Raw genomic sequence first — 23,873 nt, 5'->3', positions numbered from 1 at the left:
TTGCTATTTAATAACGAACTGCAATATTAAACACTGGGCTTACCTGAACCAGCGAGAGGCCATCACTGGGTCTCTGAGGACACCGACTCCTGTACAGAAAACACACACACGCGAGGTCATTGCCTGTAGACAGGCAGGAACACGCACTGACATATGTCTGTGGACTGTAGGAGTTCTGTATAATCACAGCCACTGGTGTACACAGCAATGTGAGGATGCTTGTAGGAGAGTGGAGGGGTGTGATGGTGGGCTAGCAAACCATGTCCTGAATGCCAACATCATCATCGCCATTTATTTATATAGCTCCACTAATTCCGCAGCGCTGTACAGAGAACTCATTCACATCAGTCCCTGCCCCATTGGGGCTTACAGTCTAAATTCCCCAACACACAGACAGAGACAGACACACAGACTAACGTCAATTTGATAGCAGTCAATTAACCTACCAGTATGTTTTTGGCGTGTGGGAGGAAACCGGAGCACCCGGAGGAAACCCACGCAAACACAGGGAGAACATACAAACTCCTCACAGATAAGGCCATGGTCAGGAATTGAACTCATGACCCCAGTGCTGTGAGGCAGAAGTGCTAATCACTGAGCCACCGTGCCAACGATCAATTGTGGGGCGCTAACACCCTGATAATGGGCCCTGTGGTCCTAATTGTAGCGCAGGGGCATAAACTGTCATTATATGAATATTTTTGGGATTTTCTTAGTATTCTTAAAACATATACAGCGGTCAGTGACTATATTTTGTGGAGCTTCATCCCCACCGTCTTATCTTTTAGTGCTGCTTACATCGTAATACTGCAGGTGTATTTATCACGGGACGGGATATGGTCACCTGTGGAGCTTATGTGGGTGGTGGTAATCTGTTTGGGGGTAGAATGGCCAAGAAGGTGGAAGCGAGGAGTGACCTGTAAAATGTACAAAGGAGGTAGCTGGGCGGGGTACGAGGTGCGAGGTTTCAGGTAAGATACACACAGACATAAAAATAGGTCTTTGTGATAAGGCATGGAATATTTCCTAAACACTGATAATGTTACATGCATTAACTCGCTCGCCCTGTCGGACCAGTAATGGGGCATGGAACCATTAGAGCCCTCGGGGAACCCGACATATCTATATCAACTCCACCCACAATAATTTTCATTTTGGGCGGAGTTCTTCTTTAACGTTAAAACCTGTTTGAACTATACGACACGAGAATACAGAAACCTCCGTCTTACCTCTAAGGTATCTTTGCCCCACCAGGTGCTGGGCGCTCGGGTAACCCAGGTGGGCGTAGAAGTGGGTGACGTGGAAGTGGAAATTCTCATAACAGGTCCACATATAGAGTAAGAGGAGCAGAGAGCTGAATACAGCCAGGATCTGGGGGAGGGGTAGAGGAGTATTATACAGTATTACAGATACAGCACCAACATTCAAAATAAAGTAAATCACCTCGAAAGGACCATATGTAGAATGAAGTTAAATAGAAATAAATAGGAAACTGTAATAAGTGACTGCATTTGCATAGATGATAGACCATACTTACCAACTTTCTGTTGGTCAAATCCGGGAGCCTGCGGAGGAGGTGGGCGTAACGGGGGGCGGGGCTCCAAAATGGCGTCATTTTGGACCCGCCGCCCATGACGTGATGACGCAAAACGCGTCATTTGACAGCGGGGGCGGGGCCAAACGCCGCGATTCACTGGGAATCGCGGTGTTTGGGACTTAATTCTGCCCACTTCACTAGGAAGTGGGCAGAATTATCCAGATGCGGGAGATTGCCACACTCGCCCGGGAGCCCAGGAGACTCTCGCAAAATGCGGGAGTCTCCCGGACGTTCCGGGAGAGTTGGCAAGTATGTGATAGACATAAAATACACCATAAAGTTTTTACATATAGATACTAAGTAACGAATTACTGCAGGGACACTGCAGTTACATATAAGCAGTGCCTTGAAAAAGTATTCACACCCAAAACATCTTTTACATTTTGTGGCCACAGATATTGAATTTGAAATACAATTGAATAGGATTTGTTGGCATTGATTCACAAAGTATTGAGCACCGTGTGAAATCAGAATAGATATTAAGAAGAAGAAAAAAATCTACAAATTACTAAAAATAAAAAACAGAAATTGTTGCAGTGTGCATGGGATGACCATCAGTGTTCATACATCCATGTCAGTTACAGCGTCTCTGGCGAGAATCTATTAACAGGACAATGATCCAAATCACACTGCACGGGCAGCACTAGAGTGACCTTACTGCCATTTAAATAGCAAGACCTCAATCGTGCTGCCCATCGCTGCTCCACAACTAACATTGGGCAAGAAGGAACGGGCACATCTTTCCCCAACTTGGTGTTCGAAGTTATCCACATAGACAGCTGGATGAAGCAGCTTCCAGAGGTGACTCAACCAAGTATTATACTGATGAATACTTATAAAATGATGATATTTCAGTTTAAATTACTTTATGATTTACTATTTGGTTCTCCCCCAAAAATAAAACCTATTTAAACAAACAATAATTCTGTGTTGTGAGGCTGTAACGAGGCTCTGTGCGTCATGTAACAGATACACACACAAACAAGAAGAGAAACAACAAAGTCACTGCAACAATATCATAACCAATAGGGTTAATGTTGAATATTTAAGATGTGCCACCCCTGGTATCTAGTCCCACAACATTACATCAGGTATTCACCGAAACAGGAGGAAAAGAGGGCTTGTTCCTTAGAGCTTACAATCTATGAGTGTAGCATTGTTCACGTAACGCACACAAATCAGTGACGCCAACCACAGAGGATTCTGGGTGCTCACAGCAATGCCTCTTGGTTCAGTACAGATGTGGGAGATGATCCACCCAGCACCCACTCTGCTTTCTCTAGGACACCTCCACCAAGTAGAAGTGCATTCAACGTGCAAAGAGGATGAAAAATCTCCAAACGCTCAATGGGAAATAGAAAGGTCACATCCAAAGTCCAACTAGGGACGGCCTCAATCTGCTCCACTCCTCCTACAGGTGTGGACAACTCAAGCTCCTCCGCAGTCATCACCGATGTGTGCACTGTGTCGGGATTCTAGGCGCCTCTGCGCAGATGGCAGCGCTGCGCCACTAGAGGCGCTATTACTGCGCATCAGCTGTGTCTGTGCTTCATTATATAGGAGGCCTATAGGCATGGATATACAGGGTGGTTCATAAGTGTGGAAACACCCTTTTAAAAAATCTGCACTATAAGGACAGAAGGCAGCATTGCACAGCGCTCTAACATGCTGTAGTTGTCAATTTCTTTTTCCCAGAACAAATGATGTATTAAAAGAGTCTGAAGAGCATGCTCTTTCTTGATCCTAGTCAGTGACTTCAGATGTGAGCTGAACTTCCACAGAAATAAGACAACGTGCACTAAGTAACTTAAGTGGAGACTGGACCACACAGTTCATCTCATCTATGAAACAGCAAAATAATTTGTCTCTTTAAATTGTGAGGATGCCGCAGCCTATTTATATGAATTGGCACTAGGGAGGTAGATTATACTAATGATTTAGAAAATGTATTGTTACCATAATCCGTGACTCACCTCCCAATGAGACCACTTCTTCTGCCCGCTCCGAGCTGCCTCTGCCCAGGTCTCAGACTGTCCTCTCCGTCTCCTCATCCTGTCTGATCTCTCCGACACTGAATATCTGTATTATATATATATCACCCTGGGATTCTATTGTAGCGGGTCAGCTATCCCAGTCATCTATCACTGGGCAGTCACCTCCAGCATTGTCACTGGTCAATGGGAGATAAGAGAATCTGTGTCTCTCTGATTACTGCTATCTGCGGAGGCCACACATCCTTCCATGCAGTATTAATATGGAATCACATAGGACTCAATGCATTAATTATACCACAGATATCACATCACAAGGCCATCGGCATCAAACATAAACCAAGATTTGCAACAGCACCTTCGTACAATGCACCCAGCACAAACACAACGTCTGCAAGTAACAATGACCATTCATTTGTCCAACAATTATAATAAATTACTTGTACAACAATGCTCATTGCGTATTTAATTTCAAGCCGTGACATGATGCTCCCTGCCCACCTCTAATTAAACTTGGGGGTAAATTTAACCAGTGATAGGCAACAGACGGCCCTTCGAGCCTCCACCTGCGTCCCTTAGCTTCTTCCTGCTTTACTGTCAGATTTGTTATAGCGAGTAACACTTGTATCACACGGCTGCTGATATGTTGTTACACATATCTCTTTATTTGATGAAATGTATTGTTTTACCCTGTTACTGAGATTGAGGGTAACGTGCGGCCCTTTGAAGGTTAGAGGGCCCCCCACGCGGCCCAGAAGTGTATCATGTTACCCAACACTGTACTAAACCTTCTAAAAAGAAAAGGTGGAGGTGCTACCCATAGCAACCAATCAGATTCTAACCGTCATGTTCTAGAATTAAATCAGGTGTAACAGGCGCGTTGGCACACTTAGGACTGTGCACGTGTTGAGGTTCAGCCAGGATTGTCCCCTTCCAGTCTGTGGGGCTAATGTGCTCTGCACTATGCACGAAACCCACACTGAGCAGGAGAGGTCTATAGCCCAGCTCTGCCCACCTACAGAACTATGCCCAAATGCCACCTTACCACACAGCCACATCGGAGATTAGCTATCACTGCACTAACTGACCCACAACACACTTGGGGGCATATTCAATTAGGTTTCCGTTCCGCGGGAACGCGCCGCAAAGTCAATCTACGGTACCGCAATAACATGGATTTTTCGTGCGCACCCCACAGGGTTGCGTCAGAAAATCCATGTTATTGCGGTACCGTATTACCGTCAATACTGCGCAGCGTTACCGCAAACCTAATTGAATATGCCCCTTATTGTGAGATGAAGGTGTATACAATCAGATCGCTCCAGATCCTGGATCCCACAGAACGTACGGCTTCCATCTGATATATCCCCCTCGTTATGTAGCTGCAACCGCGGGGAAGTGAGTGTATAAAGAGGCATAGCCAGTTAGCGGACGAGCATTGCGGCTGCGCTTTTCTTATGTTAATATGGTACCGCGACATCGCAGATTTCCCACCGCGTCCCTATGGGAGAGGCAGTTCCGGAGGCACTTTCGCTCTTAATTGAAAACGCTCCCAAGAGTTAAATGTGAGAGACTGAGGCAGAGTCACATGGGTACAAATGACTCATCACAGGAATACTACTGTCAGCACAATGCCAGGAAGAGAAGTGGTACTGTGAAGGTACCTCTAGCACACAGTGAGAAGTCATACTGTGCAACTGTACATACATACATATATATATATATATATATATATATATATATATATATATATATATACAGGATAAAGACATACTGAGCATTGCACCTCGTATAGGAGCAGAAGTGATACCAAGAAGACCCCCGTACAAAGAAGAGGGACTGAGGCGTACACGGGGTACACCGAGCAGACCTAGTGCTGCACTGTGCTGGGCTGGGGGAGGAAGAGGCTGAGGTACTATATATAGGTACAGAGATGTCACATGACCGGGTACATCGGGGGTGACGTCACACAGCGCTGCAGCTGGTCACATGGTGTGAGAGGGCCGTCACGTGATCCGGGAGCACCAACATGGCGGCTGTGAGGGCGGAAGTGACAGAGAGATGAGTCGGTGATAGAGGGAGAGAGAGACGGGGATGAGACGCTGAGCGCCCGGGGCGGGTGAGTGACCATCATACCCGAACATTACATATAGGGGGAGGGGAGGGTGTCACCATCATGTATTATTATTATCAGTAGTATGTCTGGTCTGCAGCTGTATTAGTAATAATAATGATAATACAGCTGCAATGCAGGCATACTACTGATAATAATAATAATAATAATGATGATAATAATAATAATGCGGCTGCAGTGCAGCCATACTACTGATATTATTATTATTATTATTATTATTAGTAGTAGTAGTAGTAGTAGTATGTCTGCACTGCAGCTGTATTATTATTATTATTATTATTATTGCTGGAAGAGGTCTGTGTACCTCCTAGTAGCTCATACATCACACTGTACAGCGTTCCTCTGTGTGTACAATACCCATCTGTCACTGGTCTTATACGTTACTTATATATTTCACCTGGATGAGTAGATTCAGTGTTGATAAAGCTATTAAATGTAAGTTTACAGAAAAGTTTTCTCATACAGGGGCTGATTTATCAAAGGTTTCCCCCCTGTAAAATCCCCGAAAACAACAGTTTTCGGGGATTAAACACTAACTTGCTATTTATGATAGCAGCATCGCTGAAGATATCATGGATATCTGCTGCTTTGCATCTTCTATTGTTTTACTGAGCACTCCTCATAACAATGTATGGGGAGTGCTCAGTAACGCTATTTAACAATGAATGTAATTAACTTTTCAAACATGATAATGTACGTCAGCTCAAGCTGGCGTACATTATCATTAATGAAAAGTTTCAGTGCTGTCAGCTCTGCTCCGAAGAGCAGAGCTGGACAGCGCATGTGTGGAGGGATCACATGATCCCTCCCTGTCACTCGCCACTCGCTCTCTGCAACTATAGTTGCAGAGCGAGAGCAGAGATGTCTGTGCGCATGCCCGAGGGTTTCACTTAGCGCATGCGCACTGGAGTCAGAAGAGGAGCCCCGTGGATCGCATGCTGCTTCGGGAACGAAGCAGCAGTGGTAAGTATGTTTTCCACTTCACAGGAACAGCAGTTTTTCGGAACTGCTGTTCCTGTGTTGCTTTTTTAATAAATATGAGAAATAGTTCAATCCTTATCAATGCGATAAGGATTGAAAACTATTTTTCATATTTTGCAAGTTTTGATAAATGTGCTCCACAGAGACATGTGTGGGAGAAAGCAGCTGGTTTCTACAATATGGTATATACCACAGTAAGTGATGTACATGAGCTGCTGGTTTGTGCCTAGTCAGCGGTAGTAATGTAGCCACATCCTGTGTGTATAAGGATGTATGTGACCCTGCAGAGCTCACACACACAGGAGGGGGGTCATGGGGTCCTGTGCCTTATTATTGTCCTCACAAAGTAGGAGATCACCCAGAAACCTGCTATCTGTAGAGCTATTCAAACTGAAGCCCTGTATAAAGGAGGAGGATGCCTATGAGGTCATTGTGAGTTGGTGACCTCACGAGGCATGAGGCACACTCTTCCAGGATTGGTTCAGTCTAGTGGTCGAAATGGAAATTTAGTAGTGGCGATATGGAACATATAAGTGTCTGGAATGTGATAGTAGTATAATGACAGCAGTAGGAGAAGTATCGTTATGACATACCACAAACTGAGACCCGACAGAACAGCCACATATAAATTGTTTGGCTTGCAAAACAGCATCATCTGATCTGCCAATTAAACAGTTGGAATTGTGTTTCCCCAAAAGCCTACAATTTAACGCACCCTCCATGCACTTTCCATGCGTTTTACAAATGCAATATACTGTACTGGTGGCGTGCGCTCATACATCAGAAATGAATTGTGCAGTGGTCTACAACTGTTAAAGGGGGACGGTACCATTGACCCTTACTCAACATATTTGTAATGTGCTTTTCAGGGGTTTATTAATGTGTAAAAAGTGCAGCAGCAAAGAAAAAAGCAGACACAAGGACTTTGTTCTTCAAGTAAGCCGGTCTCTCCCACCTCCCCTCAGACACATGTGACACCAGTCACCGCTTCCTCTTGCTGCATCAGTATATTGACCGGTCACAGTGCAGCTGTCTGTCTGAATAGTTATTATGTAATTTTTGTGTATCCTGTGGATGGTTTGTCTAAGGTTTCCGTTTCCAGTCAGATTGGTTTATAATATACTACTGATAATGCCTTTTATTATCTCTCCTAAACACTTTTACCATTATGATTACTTAGTGATGTCTTTGCATTAATATTCATTAGGAAAATATATACTATAATAATCTCCTATAGGCTTACTCTTTTCTATAGGTCTCTTTATACTTTTAGAATTTCCTCTCGCTTATACAATTCCAGTGTCTGGAAGACACTTGATGAAAATTAATACTTTATCGTTTTTTTGGTTTTTTTTTCTTGCATGATTTCTTTAGATTGTAAGCTCTTGCAACCAGGGTTGTATCACCTTCTATGTCATTGTAGTTTATGTCCATGAATTCTTGTGATGGTTGGTGTCAGGGATAGGCTCCCCTGGCTACTCCTTGATTTAATATATCATATATTCCAACAGTCATACAATATATCGCCTTTATTCTGTCAGTAAACCGCTCCTGAACCCCTTTATCTGTCACAAACCGCCCTCTGCGCACTTGTGATTTGGAAGCTTACTGTAAGGGAGCACAGGATTCCAGCCCAAGTCTCACACTCGCCACTCTCTAAGGCTACAGATTTACTGATCCGTTTCCACACCTCTCCGCAACTGCTACCAACTACGTATGAGGCCGTAGCAAACCTATGACTTAATTATCCAATTGCGCACATTCGGTGCTCTGGTAGCTAGAAAGTTAACCCTTTACACTCTGGTTCATGCAATCTCTCTCTTCTAATCAGGCAATGGATTCGTTTAGAGCAATAAGGAGAGAACTATTAAATTGTTAGATTTAACATACAAAAGGTACAATGCTTACAGATAATAAAAAAACGATTACATAAAGATTTGATATAAAAATAAAAAATTACAAACCGTTATAAAAACAAATGAAATGAAAGTACAGAGCATAATTTACTTATAATAATCTGTATGCCTGGGGGTAGGCAGGAAAGATGGACAGTCCTTCAATTAGATTGATCCCCAAGAAGCTGACAATTGCTTGTAACTGGTCTCAGCTTTTTAAAGACACCTTTACACCTTACCCCACCTCCAGGGGGGTTGTGGTCTGTGACACTTTTTACAATCACCATTTGCATGTTGCCTAATTTACTACCCAATTCTACTCTGTGCCCTAACTTTTCTGTGGACTGTCATACAGACCCAATTTTATTATTAATAGATCCCCTATGAATTTACCCATCTATTGATACCAAACAGGCCTAGGTACAGGGTATCTGTTGAGCTTATACTAATTTCCTCAACTTCTCTGTGTGGCAGAATTCTTAATTTGACATATGAGCTGCCCTTCAACATGCTATTGAGGAATCTGTGGTTGGTCACTACTTTTATTGATTTTAAATGGCATATTTGAAAACTGAATTATTTTTGTCTATATCACATATAACCAAGTCAGCACATGGTCTCTGTGAGCCAGACACCATGCTGAGTGGCTCCTAAAAGTCTATTCAGGTGTCAAAACTCCATCCTAGGCCAGAATATATCTCACCGCAGGGACCTTTTGAAGCTGCCGCAGGTGACACTGCCATCTACTAACACTGGGATGCGCAGAGTCACCGAATACACACACACAACAGACTCTCTGGCTTCACATTTTACACTTTAGTAGCTCAATTTATCAATGGATTCATTTGATATACCATATTTACACTGCAGTTATGATTTAGGCCTTATTCCCCACACTTATGTGATGGTTTAACCCTTATAAATAACTAAGTTCTCTGTGTTCACGACAGTTCGTTCAATCTGACCCATTTTAATAAAGTGTTGGTATTATATAAAGAAAGTCTATTCTGTAACTCTTGTGACACTTAAATTTCTCTCTTTAGTTTTCACATTTTCGGGGGTGAGACAAGATGGCTTTACAGCATGGATATGACGACATGGCCCCTTTCCTAACACGGGCGGATAATACTGAAGATTTGAGGGCCAGAGTGTCAGAGCCTCACACGTCGGATGACGAGGAGGAGAGCGAGTGCCATGGAGAGGGTGACGTACACTTCCTGACTGGTATTTCGTACCGACGGTCTTTCATTATCGTGATGATTCTCTTCTACATTAATCTCTTGAACTACATGGATCGTTTCACTGTGGCAGGTGAGGGTCCTCCTGGGTTAGCAACGGGCGTTCAGCAAAACATTTGGCTTAAACTTCACACCTAGGGCAGTGACCAACTTAATATAAGGTTCAAAATGAAGTGTTAGTCCTCTCAACTTAAGAACCTGAAGTCTTTTTTTGTACAAGGCCAAGACATCAGCATGGATTTGTTAACCAGTCTATCTTCTGTATCTCATTATCAGATAATTATCATTTACAGTATCACACGGCTGAACTTCCTCTCCTGAACTTACATCACAAACCACCCGCCACACATTTATACCAGCCGCTAAGAATCATGGTTATATCTTTTAGAGTGTCCGTGCAAAATATTTTCAATATCTTTCCTCGTTTTTAATTTATTTATTAAACATTTAATTGACAGACTTGATTTCATGTGTTAGTAAACAACATCAGTATCTTAAAAATATTTGTGATTTGAAATTGCTTTCCGATTCCAAATTGGCTAAATCCTACCGGCGCAGGAGCCGTAAAGCACCCCATTGCGCTATATACATGTTCTGTAACCCACACCGGCCAATCGGATTTCTGCTTTCATTCGCCTAGGGGAACTAGTAAGCTGGAATCTGATAGGTTGGTGTGGGCTTATTTAAGCACATTGCACCATGCTAGGAAATATAAATAGGCATGTAAAGGGGTGTACTGTGTCTGCTCTTGAAGGGAGCAAAAAGCTGAAATTTAGGAATGTCGAACATGTGGTCTGTGGATTATATCCGACCAGATCCTGTCTGTAATGAGAGATGCATAACATATCTAATAATTTTTTTTTTTTAAGTGCTAAGAAAATGAACAGTGCTTTTAGGCATAACCTGAACTAGTGCCAGACATTTCCTTTGAGTGTTTCCAGTTAAACAGTTATTTACATTCCTGGGACATCAAGAGGTTTAAACGTTAACAGATACGGAGAGTTTTTCTGATAGCGTGGTGCTATGCATGGCTTCCGCTGGTCACTTGATTAAATATTGGTGTTTGAAGGGGTCATATCTCTTTACCTCAGGTGACATATGGGACAGATATGCCCCTTTCTGCTTTTCTTATATTACCATTGTCTCTGAAATTCCAGCAAGCCGCCCGCTGTCTGTATGAGGTACTGCACCCTTTAAATCTGTCTTGGTTGTTATCGATGTTTAAATCGTTGGTCAGTAATACACTTGCGTCTTTCTATTATTAAAGGGTGTAATTCACGTTGTCTGTCCTCTTACAGGTGTGCTCCCTGATATTGAAAATGCCTTTCAGATCAAGGACAGTGATTCAGGATTAGTACAAACAGGTAATATGAATATTAAACACAGCAGTCTTGTATGTCAGCTGTTGGTGGGCTTTGGGCTGTCTGACCCGTCGCTTTTCTGAAAGCGGATATGTTTAAATAGCTACTCAGAAGGTTGTAGCTTTTTCATCACTCTGGAATAATGAGCAAAATTTCAGGATGTTAAGAAAGATGTGGGAAGGGTTATCTAACGGTCTCCTAGGTAACACCTGGGGGTATATTTACTAAACTGCGGGTTTGAAAAGTGAAGATGTTGCCTATAGCAACCAATCAGAATCTAGTTGTCATTTTGTAGGATGCACTAAATAAATGACAGCTAGAGTCTGATTGGTTGCTATAGGCAACATCTCCACTTTTTCAAACCCGCAGTTTAGTAAATCTATCCCCTGGTCTGTAAAAGTTGGTGAATGCACACACAGAGACATTGTCCATATCACAGCACGTTTGTAAAGAGAATATCTGACATATTGTGACTCATATCATTAGCCGTTAACTGCAAGACTGGAGAAATGCTATATTATACGTTTCTTTACAGTTAAAGTTAGGGTAGACCTAAACATTTTCTGTCTTTCACACTTCATATATGAAAATGTACATTTTGGGGGGTGGTTTTGTTTGTGTACCTGAAAATGCGTGTAGTTGCAGTGATGTCCAGCGACACTTGGCTTAGACTTGAATCGGCCCTGGAGCATCTTGTGCTCCGAGGTGGCCATGAGAACAATAATCTATCAGGTTAATTATCACATTTCTGTTGGTTTTTGTATATACATTTCTGATTTGAATGAGTGACCTTGAGTGCGCGTTAATGCATGAAAAATAGGCTGTGCCAAGTTCTGAATTCTTAAATGATTCTTCTTATTGTGAAATGCGCTTCTCAGGCGTTGGTGGATAGCAATGATCCCTTTAATGATCTCACCTCTCCGTCTCCAGTATTTATCTGTAGTTATATGGTGCTGGCACCGGTTTTCGGTTACTTGGGGGACAGATACAACAGGAAGTACATCATGTGCTGTGGGATCTCCTTCTGGTCCATCGTAACCCTGTGCAGCTCTTTCATTCCCGAGCAGGTAACGCACCCACCAAAGATGGCGAGCCACCGGGTTGCCTAAGCCCGACTCGGAGACCTTTATCTCAGGATCTGATTTACCAACTGTTACTTTCCACTTGTCCCCAGCATTTCCCCCTGTTTCTGCTCACCCGAGGGCTGGTTGGGGTGGGAGAGGCCAGCTACTCCACCATCGCCCCCACGATCATCGCCGATCTCTTCTTGGCAGACCAGCGTAGTCGCATGCTCTCCGTCTTCTACTTCGCCATCCCTGTGGGCTGGTAAGTCTCCTGTGTAAACGTTTGGGTGTCTGCTACCGGCCGGCTCACTGAGAGGCCCTCGTTGGGTGATGGACTGTGCTGTGAATCAACACTGATTTCTCAGACCTGGCAGCATCACTGCAGCTGGGATAATGTTCAAGAGGTTGTCCTATTTGGGATCCTTTTTCTTTTCCCAAAAAATAGTGAGGTACCCTCATTCTTGGACTTCACAGTTCTTTGAGAGGACCTCACTCTTTGCAAGGCTGCAGAAATTGGAACGCTATAGAACTTGTACTAGGCCGGAGGTTCAAATCTGATAGAACGGGAGGCGTGTCCGTGAATGCAGCTTCTGGTTGGATGGCTCCGCATCCTGTCCAATCAGATGCCACATTCACTTTTTTTTTTTAACCAAGGGGATGCAGATGGCCTGTATCTCCCCTTCTGGGTGGCACGGTCTGATCCAAATTCAGTGGGGATCTCAAGGGGAGGGACTAAATTGTCTACTTAGTATAATAATCCCTTTTATAGGAGATATAGTCAATGATATTATGATATTTGTAAGTTGTTATGATGCCTGGTAAATGTGCTTCTGTAATTTTAATTTAATAAAGTGATTTTCTCAAATCCTTTATTGGTAAGCAAATTATGCAGAGGTTTTTTTTATTTGTTTTTTGCAGACCGTGCCCTATTTTTATTAGTTTCATAGTAATAGACCAAACTCAAGCTAATAAATGTTGTTAATAATGTATTGATCATAGTCAGTGGCTACGTCTTTTGGGTAGATTCCCTAAACATTCTAAAAAGGTAATAATAAATAATAAATGTAATAATAAAGAGAAGAAAGTTGATAATTGCATGGTTCATTTTTTAAATGTATGCGTCTTGTAATTTCCACCTGTTTTCAGTGGTCTTGGATACATTCTAGGATCAAAAGTAACAAGCGCGGCGGGCGGAGACTGGCACTGGGCGTTGCGGGTGAGTGACAGGCGCAGAAATTGATGTAGCAATGTCTGTTTTACTTACCTTTTCCTCTTCGTGCTCTATATATGATATAAATTGTTTTTTGGGAGATAGGTGACCCCAGGCCTGGGACTTATCGCTGTCCTGCTGCTCATCTTCTTTGTGAAAGAGCCACCGAGGGGCGCAGCGGAGAGAAAAACAGAGAGTCCTCTGACCTACACTTCTTGGGGATCGGATGTGAAGGCTCTGCTGAAAAAGTAGGTGTTTTCTGTGTTGTCTTATTTCTCGCCCTCCGCCCCTCGACTCTGGCATCAATAACGTACGACTCTCCCTACAGTCCTAGTTTTGTGCTGTCAACGCTTGGATTCACCACCGTGGCGTTCGTTACCGGCGCACTGGCTCTCTGGGCCCCCACTTACCTGATGCGGGCCCGGGCAGTCATATACAAGGACGAGAAGTGTGACAGCCCTATATGTAATTATGATGACAGGTAAGGAATGCTCACCGTACGAGAAGTATAGGCCATGTACACAACATATCCTCTCCCTTGCCATAACAACATCTTATATTACAGCCTGATTTTTGGGCTCATCACGGTCGTGAGTGGTCTGTTGGGGGTTGGATCTGGAGTGGAGATCAGTAAACGATACCGAAAGGTCAATGCCCGTGCTGACCCCTTGGTATGTGCGTGTGGGCTGCTCAGCTCGGCCCCGTTCCTGTACCTCTCCCTGGTCTTTGCGGACACCAGCCTCGTGGCCACCTACGTGAGTAGCCGGTGGGATTCGTTCCTTTCATTGACTTATCTGGTCAGAGGCCTCATTTTCAATGGGGAATTGGATGTATAATATCCAGCGGCATTTACCGTTCTATAGATTCAGGAGCTTGTCCAATGTTTGACGTAATTGTTGATTCTATTGAAGAACACAACATGGAGTCTAAGTTTAGGATGCTCAGAATGGTTATCAGCACCGTCTACAGAATGAACAATTCTCTGTAGTTTCTATGTGTAGATATTTTAAGTGTTTTATCTTCCTCCCCCTGCAGATTTTCATTTTTATTGGTGAGACGCTGCTGTCCTTGAACTGGGCCATTGTGGCTGACATTTTGCTGGTGAGTAATCCGGGAGGAATCAAGTTTGTCTGAAATGATCCTAAGTTTGTTGGGTTTAAGTCATTTTTTGCAACATGTTCTGTTGGGGAGAGTTGGCAGCCGAGCCGTCCCTGGTGCAGGTTATATAGTATAATCTTAGACCTACAGTTCCACCAGATATACAGACGGGAAGGGGCCGGGGTGGTCACCTTTGCAGACCTGCTAAAAAATAAATAAAATAAAAAAAGATTCCTACCAACAACGAAGTACTAAAATAGTTTAATGACCCAATCTTATTAAAAAAACAAAAAAGTAACATGGAAACCTTTGTGAGCAGTCCCTAAAAGAAAATATAATTATTCATTTTATTAGAATAGATCCCTGGTTTGTTACAGCGCTACTATAACGGTGGTCGTATCCATTACCAGTACCGCAGTTTCAGACCTAGTTAGTCGGACATAGCTTCATGTATGGGGCCATAAAGACCACAGAACCTGGTCTGTATCTTATGGGGGAGACTTCAGATGGTGTTTATAAGGTTCCGTAACCAATTCTTCTCCTTCCTGGATCTCTCGTCTATCTACAGTACGTTGTCATCCCTACGAGACGTTCCACAGCAGAGGCCATGCAGATAATGGTGTCGCATTTGCTGGGGGACGCTGGAAGCCCCTATCTTATTGGGGTGGTAAGTAGTCACCCTCTAGTAAGAATTAGTCTGTTATCCACTAGCATGCCCAAGTTCTCGTGTTCTGCTGTTTTAGTGCGAAAGAATTTAAGTCGGAGACCTTTAATCTGTACCCTGAAGTGTGTCCTGTTTATCTGCGTGACTCCCACATATATAATGTTTAATCTTCAACTGATCTAATGGATAAACCTTGGCTCCCTCTACGTTTGTCCCTGGACTCCTGTATTGTTCATCCAAAGTTAAGGCTTCTGATTAGTCACCATTTATAAAACATCATACAGGAAAGTTTCTTATGGAAAGTGTTGCTGTTTAAAATCTTCTATCACACAACATTTACAGGAAAGTAACAGATGATGTGATTTAAGCATTTGTTGACTGCAAGTGTTCTGTTGTCATGGAAACGGCTTCGCTCTCACTATACACCGATACGTTCCAATGACGTAGTACTGAGCATAGTGTTGTGTATCACAAAGGCTAGGTTATTATTATTATTATTTATTATTATTAATTTTTATTTATAGGGCGCCACTAGGTGTCCGTAGCGCCGTACAGGGACAAACGAAATTACAATACAAGGAGAGACAGCACAGTACAGTAAACAATAAGCACAGTAACTCTGTGAGCTCAAAGCACAGCAAGGGCGGGGGAGGGGAGAAGGGAAGGTCTGCATACGACGGAGCCCAAGAGGGAGGGCACGGATTATAGGGAGACCCCCAGGGGGGGGAGAGGAGGGAGGGGACAGGGGGAAGAGGGTCCTCGAGGAGGACGACAAGGTTGCTGGAGAGCAGAGTTAACAGTGGTGAGACAGGAGGAGAGGTGACCCTGCTCAAAGGAGCGTACAATCTAAGGGGTGAGGTAGACAGACAGAAAGACACGGGGGAGAGAGGGAGGATAGGGGAATGAAGGGGAAGAGGCAGAAGAAAAGGAAGGTAATTAGGTGGGAGACTGGAAGGCTTTACGAAAAAGGTGGGTTTTTAAAGCCCGTTTGAAACTGGACAGATTAGGGGAAGTTCTGATGGAGGGAGGGCGCTTGTTCCAGTGGAGGGGGGCAGCGCGGGCGAAGTCTTGGATACGCGCATGGGAGGAGGTGATCAGGGGAGAAGAGAGGCGACGGTTGTCACTAGCTAGACGTGTCTGTAATTGGCTATTAAGTTGTCCATGTGACCTCTTGTGCGCAGGGTATAATTAAACTTGCCCTTAAATATACATTATGATGGTTAAGCTGAGCTTGGCGTCCATTGTTTGTTTACTCCTTAGATATCTGATCGAATCCGCAGCGGGACACCGGACACCACTCTCCTGAAGTTCCGCAGCCTAGAGTACGCCCTCATGCTCTGCGCATTCGTGGGGGTGATAGGAGGAGCTTTCTTCCTGGTGACCGCCCTCTTTATCGAGAAGGATCGTAAAAAGGCAGAAATGTTCTCCCAAGGTGCATTGTCTACTTATATCTACGTTTCCGCCTATCTACAGCAGAGTCTCCTCTTACCGCATTTAGACCTCCTCTTACCTGTGTCGTAGTCTGACCACATCCGACACATCCGAGAGGACCTTTCAGGTTATGATGTTGCTGAAACTATCTACATAGTTTGAACTACGTAGGTTTTCTAGAAAGTATGCATTGACTGACCTTCGGTCCTCATTCCTGAAGGTCACTGTATTGCATCAAGTTGGGCCAAGCCTTGAGCTTCTTACTTTGTCTTCATGTTGGGTTTCTGTAGAGAAGACCTTCAGGGTGTAGTGGAGTCATGTACAGTAGAGACTGGGGATGCTCTTCTCCCGGAGGATAATGATTTAAAAGCAATAGGCCGTCAGAAGAACAGGGGGATGTGATAGATAATACAGGGTGTCTCCATAGACAATATATTTTACAGCATACAATGATACTTACCATAAATGAGGTCCATCTAACCCTTCTGCTGCTTGAAAAGCCAGCATGAGCTGAATGGGGCAGTGGTACTGAGCATTCCATGGGGAAAATCCTGAAACCCTGGCATGTTGGGGAACACAGAGGATATCTTGACAACACTGACACGACACATTTTTTTCCCAGGCTGTATTTTTACTTTTCTGCTTTCTGTACCTCCAGGGCTAGTGACGGAGCCGGATGAAGATAGAATCGTGGTCCCAAAACGAGGAGGGTCCACGAGGGTTCCAGTGTCCAGCGTTCTTATATAAACTGATCCTGGCAGTGCTCCAGGAGTTACTGAGGGCAGAGCACGTACAATGCAGACAGGACGGACATGCTGGTGTCAGAGACACTGATGCGATCATTCCTCTGCTCTCCCCCCCACATCCACCGATGCTGGCTGTGAAACTCTCATAATAACGACTCTGGCTGTACGGATTGATCACTGCAGGACAGCGGGAGACCATGAAGCCTGGATCTGGCCGGGCAGGAGTCCTACCTTCTCCGGGATCAAATTTATTAGGTTTAAAGTTGCTTTTTGCTCGATCCGCGCTGGCATGTGCCAATAATTCAGGTTTCGGTTCTCTTTCAATCTGAATAATGACCCATTATTGCCGGACACACGTTCTCCTGATTCTATAATCGGTTATGTCTAATGATGCTTGACCTGGTCACTCTCTGGCTGTTTGTGTAATTCCATGTAATGATTTAAATGTGAGCAGTCAATCCAGCTGTTTGGGTATAACACAATACAATATAAAGTTATGTGCGTTATAACAACTATAATAGATTTGTATGTAACGTAAGGCAACTTATTTCAGAGTCGCACGTAACAATCTCCAGCGCCTCATTTTTGTCTCACTTCCGCCTTCTGTTAGGAACACTGGATTTGGGACTTGTCAATCATCCCCATCAACTCCCAAAAAAAGACCCACTGATTTTGCCAGTATTCTTGTCGGGGTTTATACGTATTCACAGAAGTTTTTACATTTTCACTTTGCTCACTGTTTACCAAGCACAAGCTTCATATTTTAATCCAGAACCAATGGGTCTGAAGACCTGACGACAGCGTAATACAGAGTTAGACGTGATTGTAACGTGTAATATTATTCTCCCTGTTTTTATGTAACATACTGGTAGATTTCTATTAATGTTTAATGCACTTTTGGTTACTAACAGATACTTGATTGTCCATCGGGTGGGTGGCTGGTGCCCGCTGTGTAAGCCAACATCGTGCTCTCAGTATTACTTGATGCCCCAGCTGTGGCAGATCGCTGGGTATCTTCCATCTGTCATTCGTATGGATGCTGCACAGGCTACAAGGATCATTTACAAACTGCAGCAAGTACTGCAGGGATTATCTTAAGTTATGTCCCAGTTTAATCCTAAATCTGAGGGGATATCAGGACTGTTGATTACAGGAGTCACTTTAGTGTGTTTTAAAAGTTTTCATTACATGATTTGAAGTTTGCTTGTTTGTGTTTTTCCTGAGAATGTCTCCTGCAAGGTATAAACTTTTTCCGTTCATTGACATAAGACAGAAAAATGATGCTGGGTGTAAGGCCGTTCTTCCTCCGAGCAGTGAGCAATTTTATCTTGCTTCGCTCACCCCTCCAAAAGGAAATCTGGTTTGTGCATGTTGGTGCGCTCATGTGCCCAATCCATATTCAGCAAGGAAAGCCCCCCCCCCCCCCCCTTGACTTTCCAAGCTCCTCCTATCGGAGGGTGGAAACTTTGTACTCCTATAATGCCACCATCTTAGCCCATAAATCTGTGCACTCTTCCATAAAACCTTGTGTATTTGCACACAAACACACACACACACACACACGAGCAGTTGCAATTGCACGTTTGTATCTGCCTAAATGACCTTTGGTACGTACACTACTTTAGTCAGCCAGGAAAGTGAAAAACATTTTTATGGAAAAGGCAGGTAACCTACATTTTATTCAGTAGTACAATGTATATGGAAATAGTGATAAGCGTAAGGCAGGCCATTCTGTGGCTGTCCATGTCCCAGCATGCTTTGCCAGTAGATAGCCAGGCCTGGCGTAGGGCGTTGGTATTATAGGTGTTAGGTACAGACACCTATAAGACTGGAGAATATCACACCCTGATCTGTTTAAGGGACATCGATATTGCACTTTCTCTGGAACTTTGGTTGTTTTACAAACATATTTATTACTGTGTTTTGTCGTTGCGCTTTCATCATTTATCCAAGACCATAAGACAGAATACACATGTTCTGCATCCGCCGCTCAACTTTCCCCAACAGGTTGTATTTCCAGTATTTACATCAATAGGGACAAGTGAATACATCTGTTTGACTTGGTTAATACTTATCCCACCTGTTTCCATAAAGGGACACACTGAGTACATGACCTGTCAGGGACCAGAGCTGTAGATCTCCCATGGGATTCAAACAGGACCACTACCTTGGATTGAAGGGGAGGGGGGGTTATTGTTTTTTGCAAAATACTAGAGTTATAGACCCTTTCCTGTCTTAGAACAATAATATTCCAGTCTAAGTTGCCAACAAATTTGTAAAATACTATTCAGATGAACCCCCTCCCCACCCCTTGGCCACTGCAGCCTTCTCTTCTCCCAACCCCCCTCTCGCAGGCCTCTGGCATCCAGGAGTTGTTCTATCAACTGGACTGCCATCGATCTGTTCAAGTGTTAGTCCGCCTACCCTGATAGGGATAACGGAGCGGGAGATTCTGCTCTCGTTAGAGGGGGCAACATGGCGGCCGCTGCGTTCTATACCGCAACGTTGGAGGACCTTCTATTTATTTTTGTTTAGACTGTTCTCATAGACAGTTATTTATATGGATTTATTTTGAAAAAAATGTTGTTTTTTATTTTAAACATCTGTTTGTCCTTTAAAGGGATTTTATGTTCCCGCTCTGTGTTATACTGATCCCAGTTTGTGTTCAAATGGGTTTTGACTGAAATTATTGTTCTGATACCTCTAATAAATCTTTTTTTTTGTGACAACTTTGTACTTATTGTGTTGCATAATGGACTTCAAACCGATTTATAGTAGTTTAAAAAAAAAAAAATTTGATTTAGTAATGAGCGATAATTCTCCAATAACGTGACTGCGGTATGAGGCACTGTGATTGCAGATTAAAACCACCCCTCTAGCCCTTCATTTAGGAATACACATACACACTTCCATATCTGCACATATCCACACTCCCGTTTAATGTACTCACAGCTTCCAGAACAAGTGACCCCCCCCATAGCCCCCCAGCCACAAGACTGTGCTTTGGTTAGGTCCACTGTCCCAGGTCTTTATGATGTGAATCCATATAAAGAATAAAATCGCCGTAAGATCGCTCTCCAGCCACCGGGCTGGTCTGGTGTACAGAACATCTGCAATTGGTGGGATACCGTTGGAGCCTGATCAATTATCAATTCCAAGCTGCGGGAAGCTGTAGAAGATGGAAATAGAAGTGCTTCAACACCACATATGTAAGAGCAGTCCTGCTATCTTATCGGACTCTCAACACTAGAAAGGGCTGTAATGCTGGAGTTTGAACGTCTACCTCCTCCAGGGGAACTGAACCTACGACACTTCCCAACAATTAAGCATCCTAAACCAGGACAAGGATATACCACCTAAAAGGTGGCAGGACTGCATCTTGTTAGGGACTTAAGTATATCACAGTGGATGTGGCCACACCCCTGGGGCGTGTCATAATGGTGGGGCCGCCCCCAACCCCTCGCAAACCCCCTTGGATTGATGTATTTGAGTACCTGCCGCTCACTACCGTAAGTGGGCACCTACCTCCCACTTTCCCACCTTCTGCCAGTCGGGGCTGGCACGCCGAAAGCTGGGGAGTTGGGAGGTTGTCTTGTATCTCCAAAATTGTGGAGGTCTTGAACATAGGAATCTGGAGTTTCTTGTCACCTACCCAATAAGCCTGAATTATCCTGTAAAAAAAAATAATTTATATAGTAAAATAACTGTAAATAGAATAATTAATATGAAACGTAGTCCAAAATCTAATAGATTTATAGTGGGAACAAAACCCAAACATTTGAAGTTTGTCATTATTTAAAAACATAAATGAGAAAAATAAAACTAAAGCAGACTTATATATATATATATATATTAACAACATGTTGTCTGAATTGTGATCAGGAAGCTGCTGGTCTCAGATGTTGGCCGTATTACGCTGACACACTCTCTCCTTACGATAACCCCAGGTCGTGATTTTGGGGGAATGGGTGTGATAATTACTGACCCAGTCAAATAGATGAACTCACCTGTCCGGTGATTGAGGAATCCTCAAAACCCCTTGAGAGTAGTTGACCATCAGCGTTGTGAAACCCTACCATAGGCAAACCGAGGGGGGATTTCCTAGTGCCTGGAAACCTCCCCCCTCCAATACTGGGGCACTATATAATTGAGGTGGCTGGACCCTGCCCTCTGCTTAAAAAGGGGAACTGCGTGCACCTAACAGTAGTGCACGCAGCATTGCCCATGTATATTATAGGGATAGGAAGAGTTGGAGAGCAGCCAAGCACTGTCTAATATTATAGCCACGCCCCCATGCATGCTGGTCACGCCCACTGGCAGCATGGTGTGGAAACCCCCCTCTATTTGCCCCTACCTACAACAGATTAACAATGCGGAATGAGGACAATATTTTGCAGAACTTTTTTCAAAATGTATCGCACCTCTAAGCCAGTCATTACATACATGTAACATTGTCTCTTGTTCTGAAGGTAGAAAATGCTTCCAGTCAAGAAAGGGTTAAACAAGACATGTCCCTGTAGATCAGGTTATTATGGGATAGGACTACATTTCCCACGATCCCTTGGTGATATGAGACCATATAAACTTGCAGTACCTGATCTCAGTAACTGAGTTACCAGCTGTCTCTTATTAATACAAGGTAACGGTGCATTTGTCTTTATATAGATATAATAACATGGGAGGAAACGTGACTCTGTGCAAAGTGAATGTATAGAAAATCAGGACATAAGATTGTGGAATATTAAATGAACCCAATATCTGGAATGCATAGTGAGGAGTTTAAGATTTGTACTAAACCTCATTTATTTTTGTGTGAATTTTGACAGACTCATATATAAAAGATAATTCATAAACCACATCCTGCCACATAACACTGCAACATGCAGAGAGTGGATGCTGGTTTATACAGCAATGTAAGAAGCCACAAAGAGACCGGGAGAAAAGGATGTCCCTGAAAAGAGGGACTGCTTTGGGATATGGCGTTACAATCCCATCATTATTTTATCCTCTGTATAAAGCCGTAGTACTGAGAGCAGCCATCGTTCCCCAGCAGTAGGCCATGTACTCTGAATCTCCTCTCAGCAGCACATGTGGGTTTAATCTGATTGTATCAACTAGTGATTATATATGCTGTGCTACTGTGAGTATATCTAGAAATCCTGTCCTGTTGCTGAGGCCTGAAAATCAGTGTTAAAATCCTTAAAAAGTTTCTTCACAAAGAAATGAATGATGTACTGAAAGTGGGCAGTGTATATATAATATAACTTACTCGGGCTGCAGGTAAATGCAATCAGAAATTATCTGTTCCAGTACACGTTAATCAGACACATCAGCACTTTCATTTTTTTTGTGAATTTTAATCTGTCTAGATCTTGTACCCAACTCCCCTTTCTCTTGTGTACGGTGGGTACAGACTATGACCCCCCAGAGGTGGTAGTGGATGCCACCATCACCTGTGTCATAGAGGGGGGGCTTAGGTAACCTGTGATCTTCAGTAGTTGGCGAGTTTATCAGTTCCAGCAGATGCATGCTGGGACTTGTAGTTCCACCACCGCTGGAGAGCCATAATTTCCCACTAAAGCTTGGTACTGGAACTTCTTACCACTGACAATGTTAAAAGAGAATAGGTTGTTTAGGAAGGATACGAAGGAAGTGGGCTTCTATTAAAGTCTTGGTTAATGAAGTTCATTGCATTCCCTTTATCACCACCCATCTTAGTTGAGGTGTGATCATCATCACCATTTATTTATATAGCGCCGCTAATTCCGCAGCGCTGTACAGAGAACTCGCTCGCGTCAGTCCCTGCCCTATTGGAGTTTACAGTCTAAATTCCCTAACACACACACACACAGAGATAAAGACTAGGGTCAATTTAATAGCAGCCAATTAACCTACTAGTATGTTTTTGGAGTGTGGGAGGAAACAAGAGCACCCAGAGGAAACCCACGCAAACACGGGGAGAACATACAAACTCCTCACAGATAAGGCCATGGTCGGGAATTGAATTCATGACCCCAGTGCTGTGAGGCAGAAGTGCTAACCACTTGTGATAATCCTCTCAAAATAATTGATGTCCCTTTAAATGATTGTTGCAGCTGTAACTAATCTTTCCTGACAGGAGTTATACTTGGAGATTGGTGAACGGGATAGTGTAGCACCTGGTCTAAAAAAAAGAGCATAAAGAAAAATCTAGTAGCCATTTGGGAGGAGACTTCATAGTCAGCAATGCGGTGTGTGTGTGTAATACAGTGACGGCCAAACCTGACAGCGTGCATCTAGGCAAGTAGTAAGGGTAGCAAAATACATGGCTGCATAGGCAGAGAGGGGATAGCGGTACACACCTCTTGTTTGGAGAAGAGAAGATCTCACAAAGGGCTACAAAAATGTTTATAATACATACATAACATGTACAGATTAGAAGCAGAGAGATATGAGTGGTGCGTTTGATGGCTGAAAGATTAAA

The 23,873-nt window shown here is 43.5% G+C and overlaps 1 protein-coding gene across 1 annotated transcript; it reads left to right on the top strand.

The window, feature by feature from the left end:
* Window positions 1-5,569: 5,569 nt before the first annotated feature.
* Window positions 5,570-20,131, top strand: SPNS1 (SPNS lysolipid transporter 1, lysophospholipid). Its single transcript, XM_075179034.1, has 13 exons — window positions 5,570-5,707; window positions 9,642-9,909; window positions 11,135-11,200; window positions 12,128-12,264; window positions 12,372-12,523; window positions 13,408-13,477; window positions 13,577-13,719; window positions 13,800-13,952; window positions 14,037-14,226; window positions 14,507-14,572; window positions 15,138-15,236; window positions 16,494-16,665; window positions 17,323-20,131. The coding sequence occupies exons 2-13, from the start codon at window positions 9,669-9,671 to the stop codon at window positions 17,409-17,411; spliced, it is 1,578 nt and encodes a 525-aa protein (XP_075035135.1). The 5' UTR covers window positions 5,570-5,707; window positions 9,642-9,668; the 3' UTR covers window positions 17,412-20,131.
* The last annotated feature ends 3,742 nt before the right edge of the window (window positions 20,132-23,873 follow it).

This window comes from Mixophyes fleayi, chromosome 7 (genome assembly GCF_038048845.1).
Source record: "Mixophyes fleayi isolate aMixFle1 chromosome 7, aMixFle1.hap1, whole genome shotgun sequence".
NCBI lineage: Eukaryota > Metazoa > Chordata > Amphibia > Anura > Limnodynastidae > Mixophyes > Mixophyes fleayi.
The sequence above is the reverse complement of the archived record's forward strand: the minus strand, read 5'-3'. Positions and strand labels throughout refer to the sequence as shown.

Coding starts and splice junctions, on each gene's coding strand:
- SPNS1 (XM_075179034.1), top strand. CDS start 9,669: ATGGCTTTACAGCATGGATATGACGACATGGCCCCTTTCCTAACACGG. Junction 14,573..15,137: donor TTGTGGCTGACATTTTGCTG/GTGAGTAATCCG, acceptor GTCTATCTACAG/TACGTTGTCATCCCTACGAG. Junction 15,237..16,493: donor GCCCCTATCTTATTGGGGTG/GTAAGTAGTCAC, acceptor TTTACTCCTTAG/ATATCTGATCGAATCCGCAG.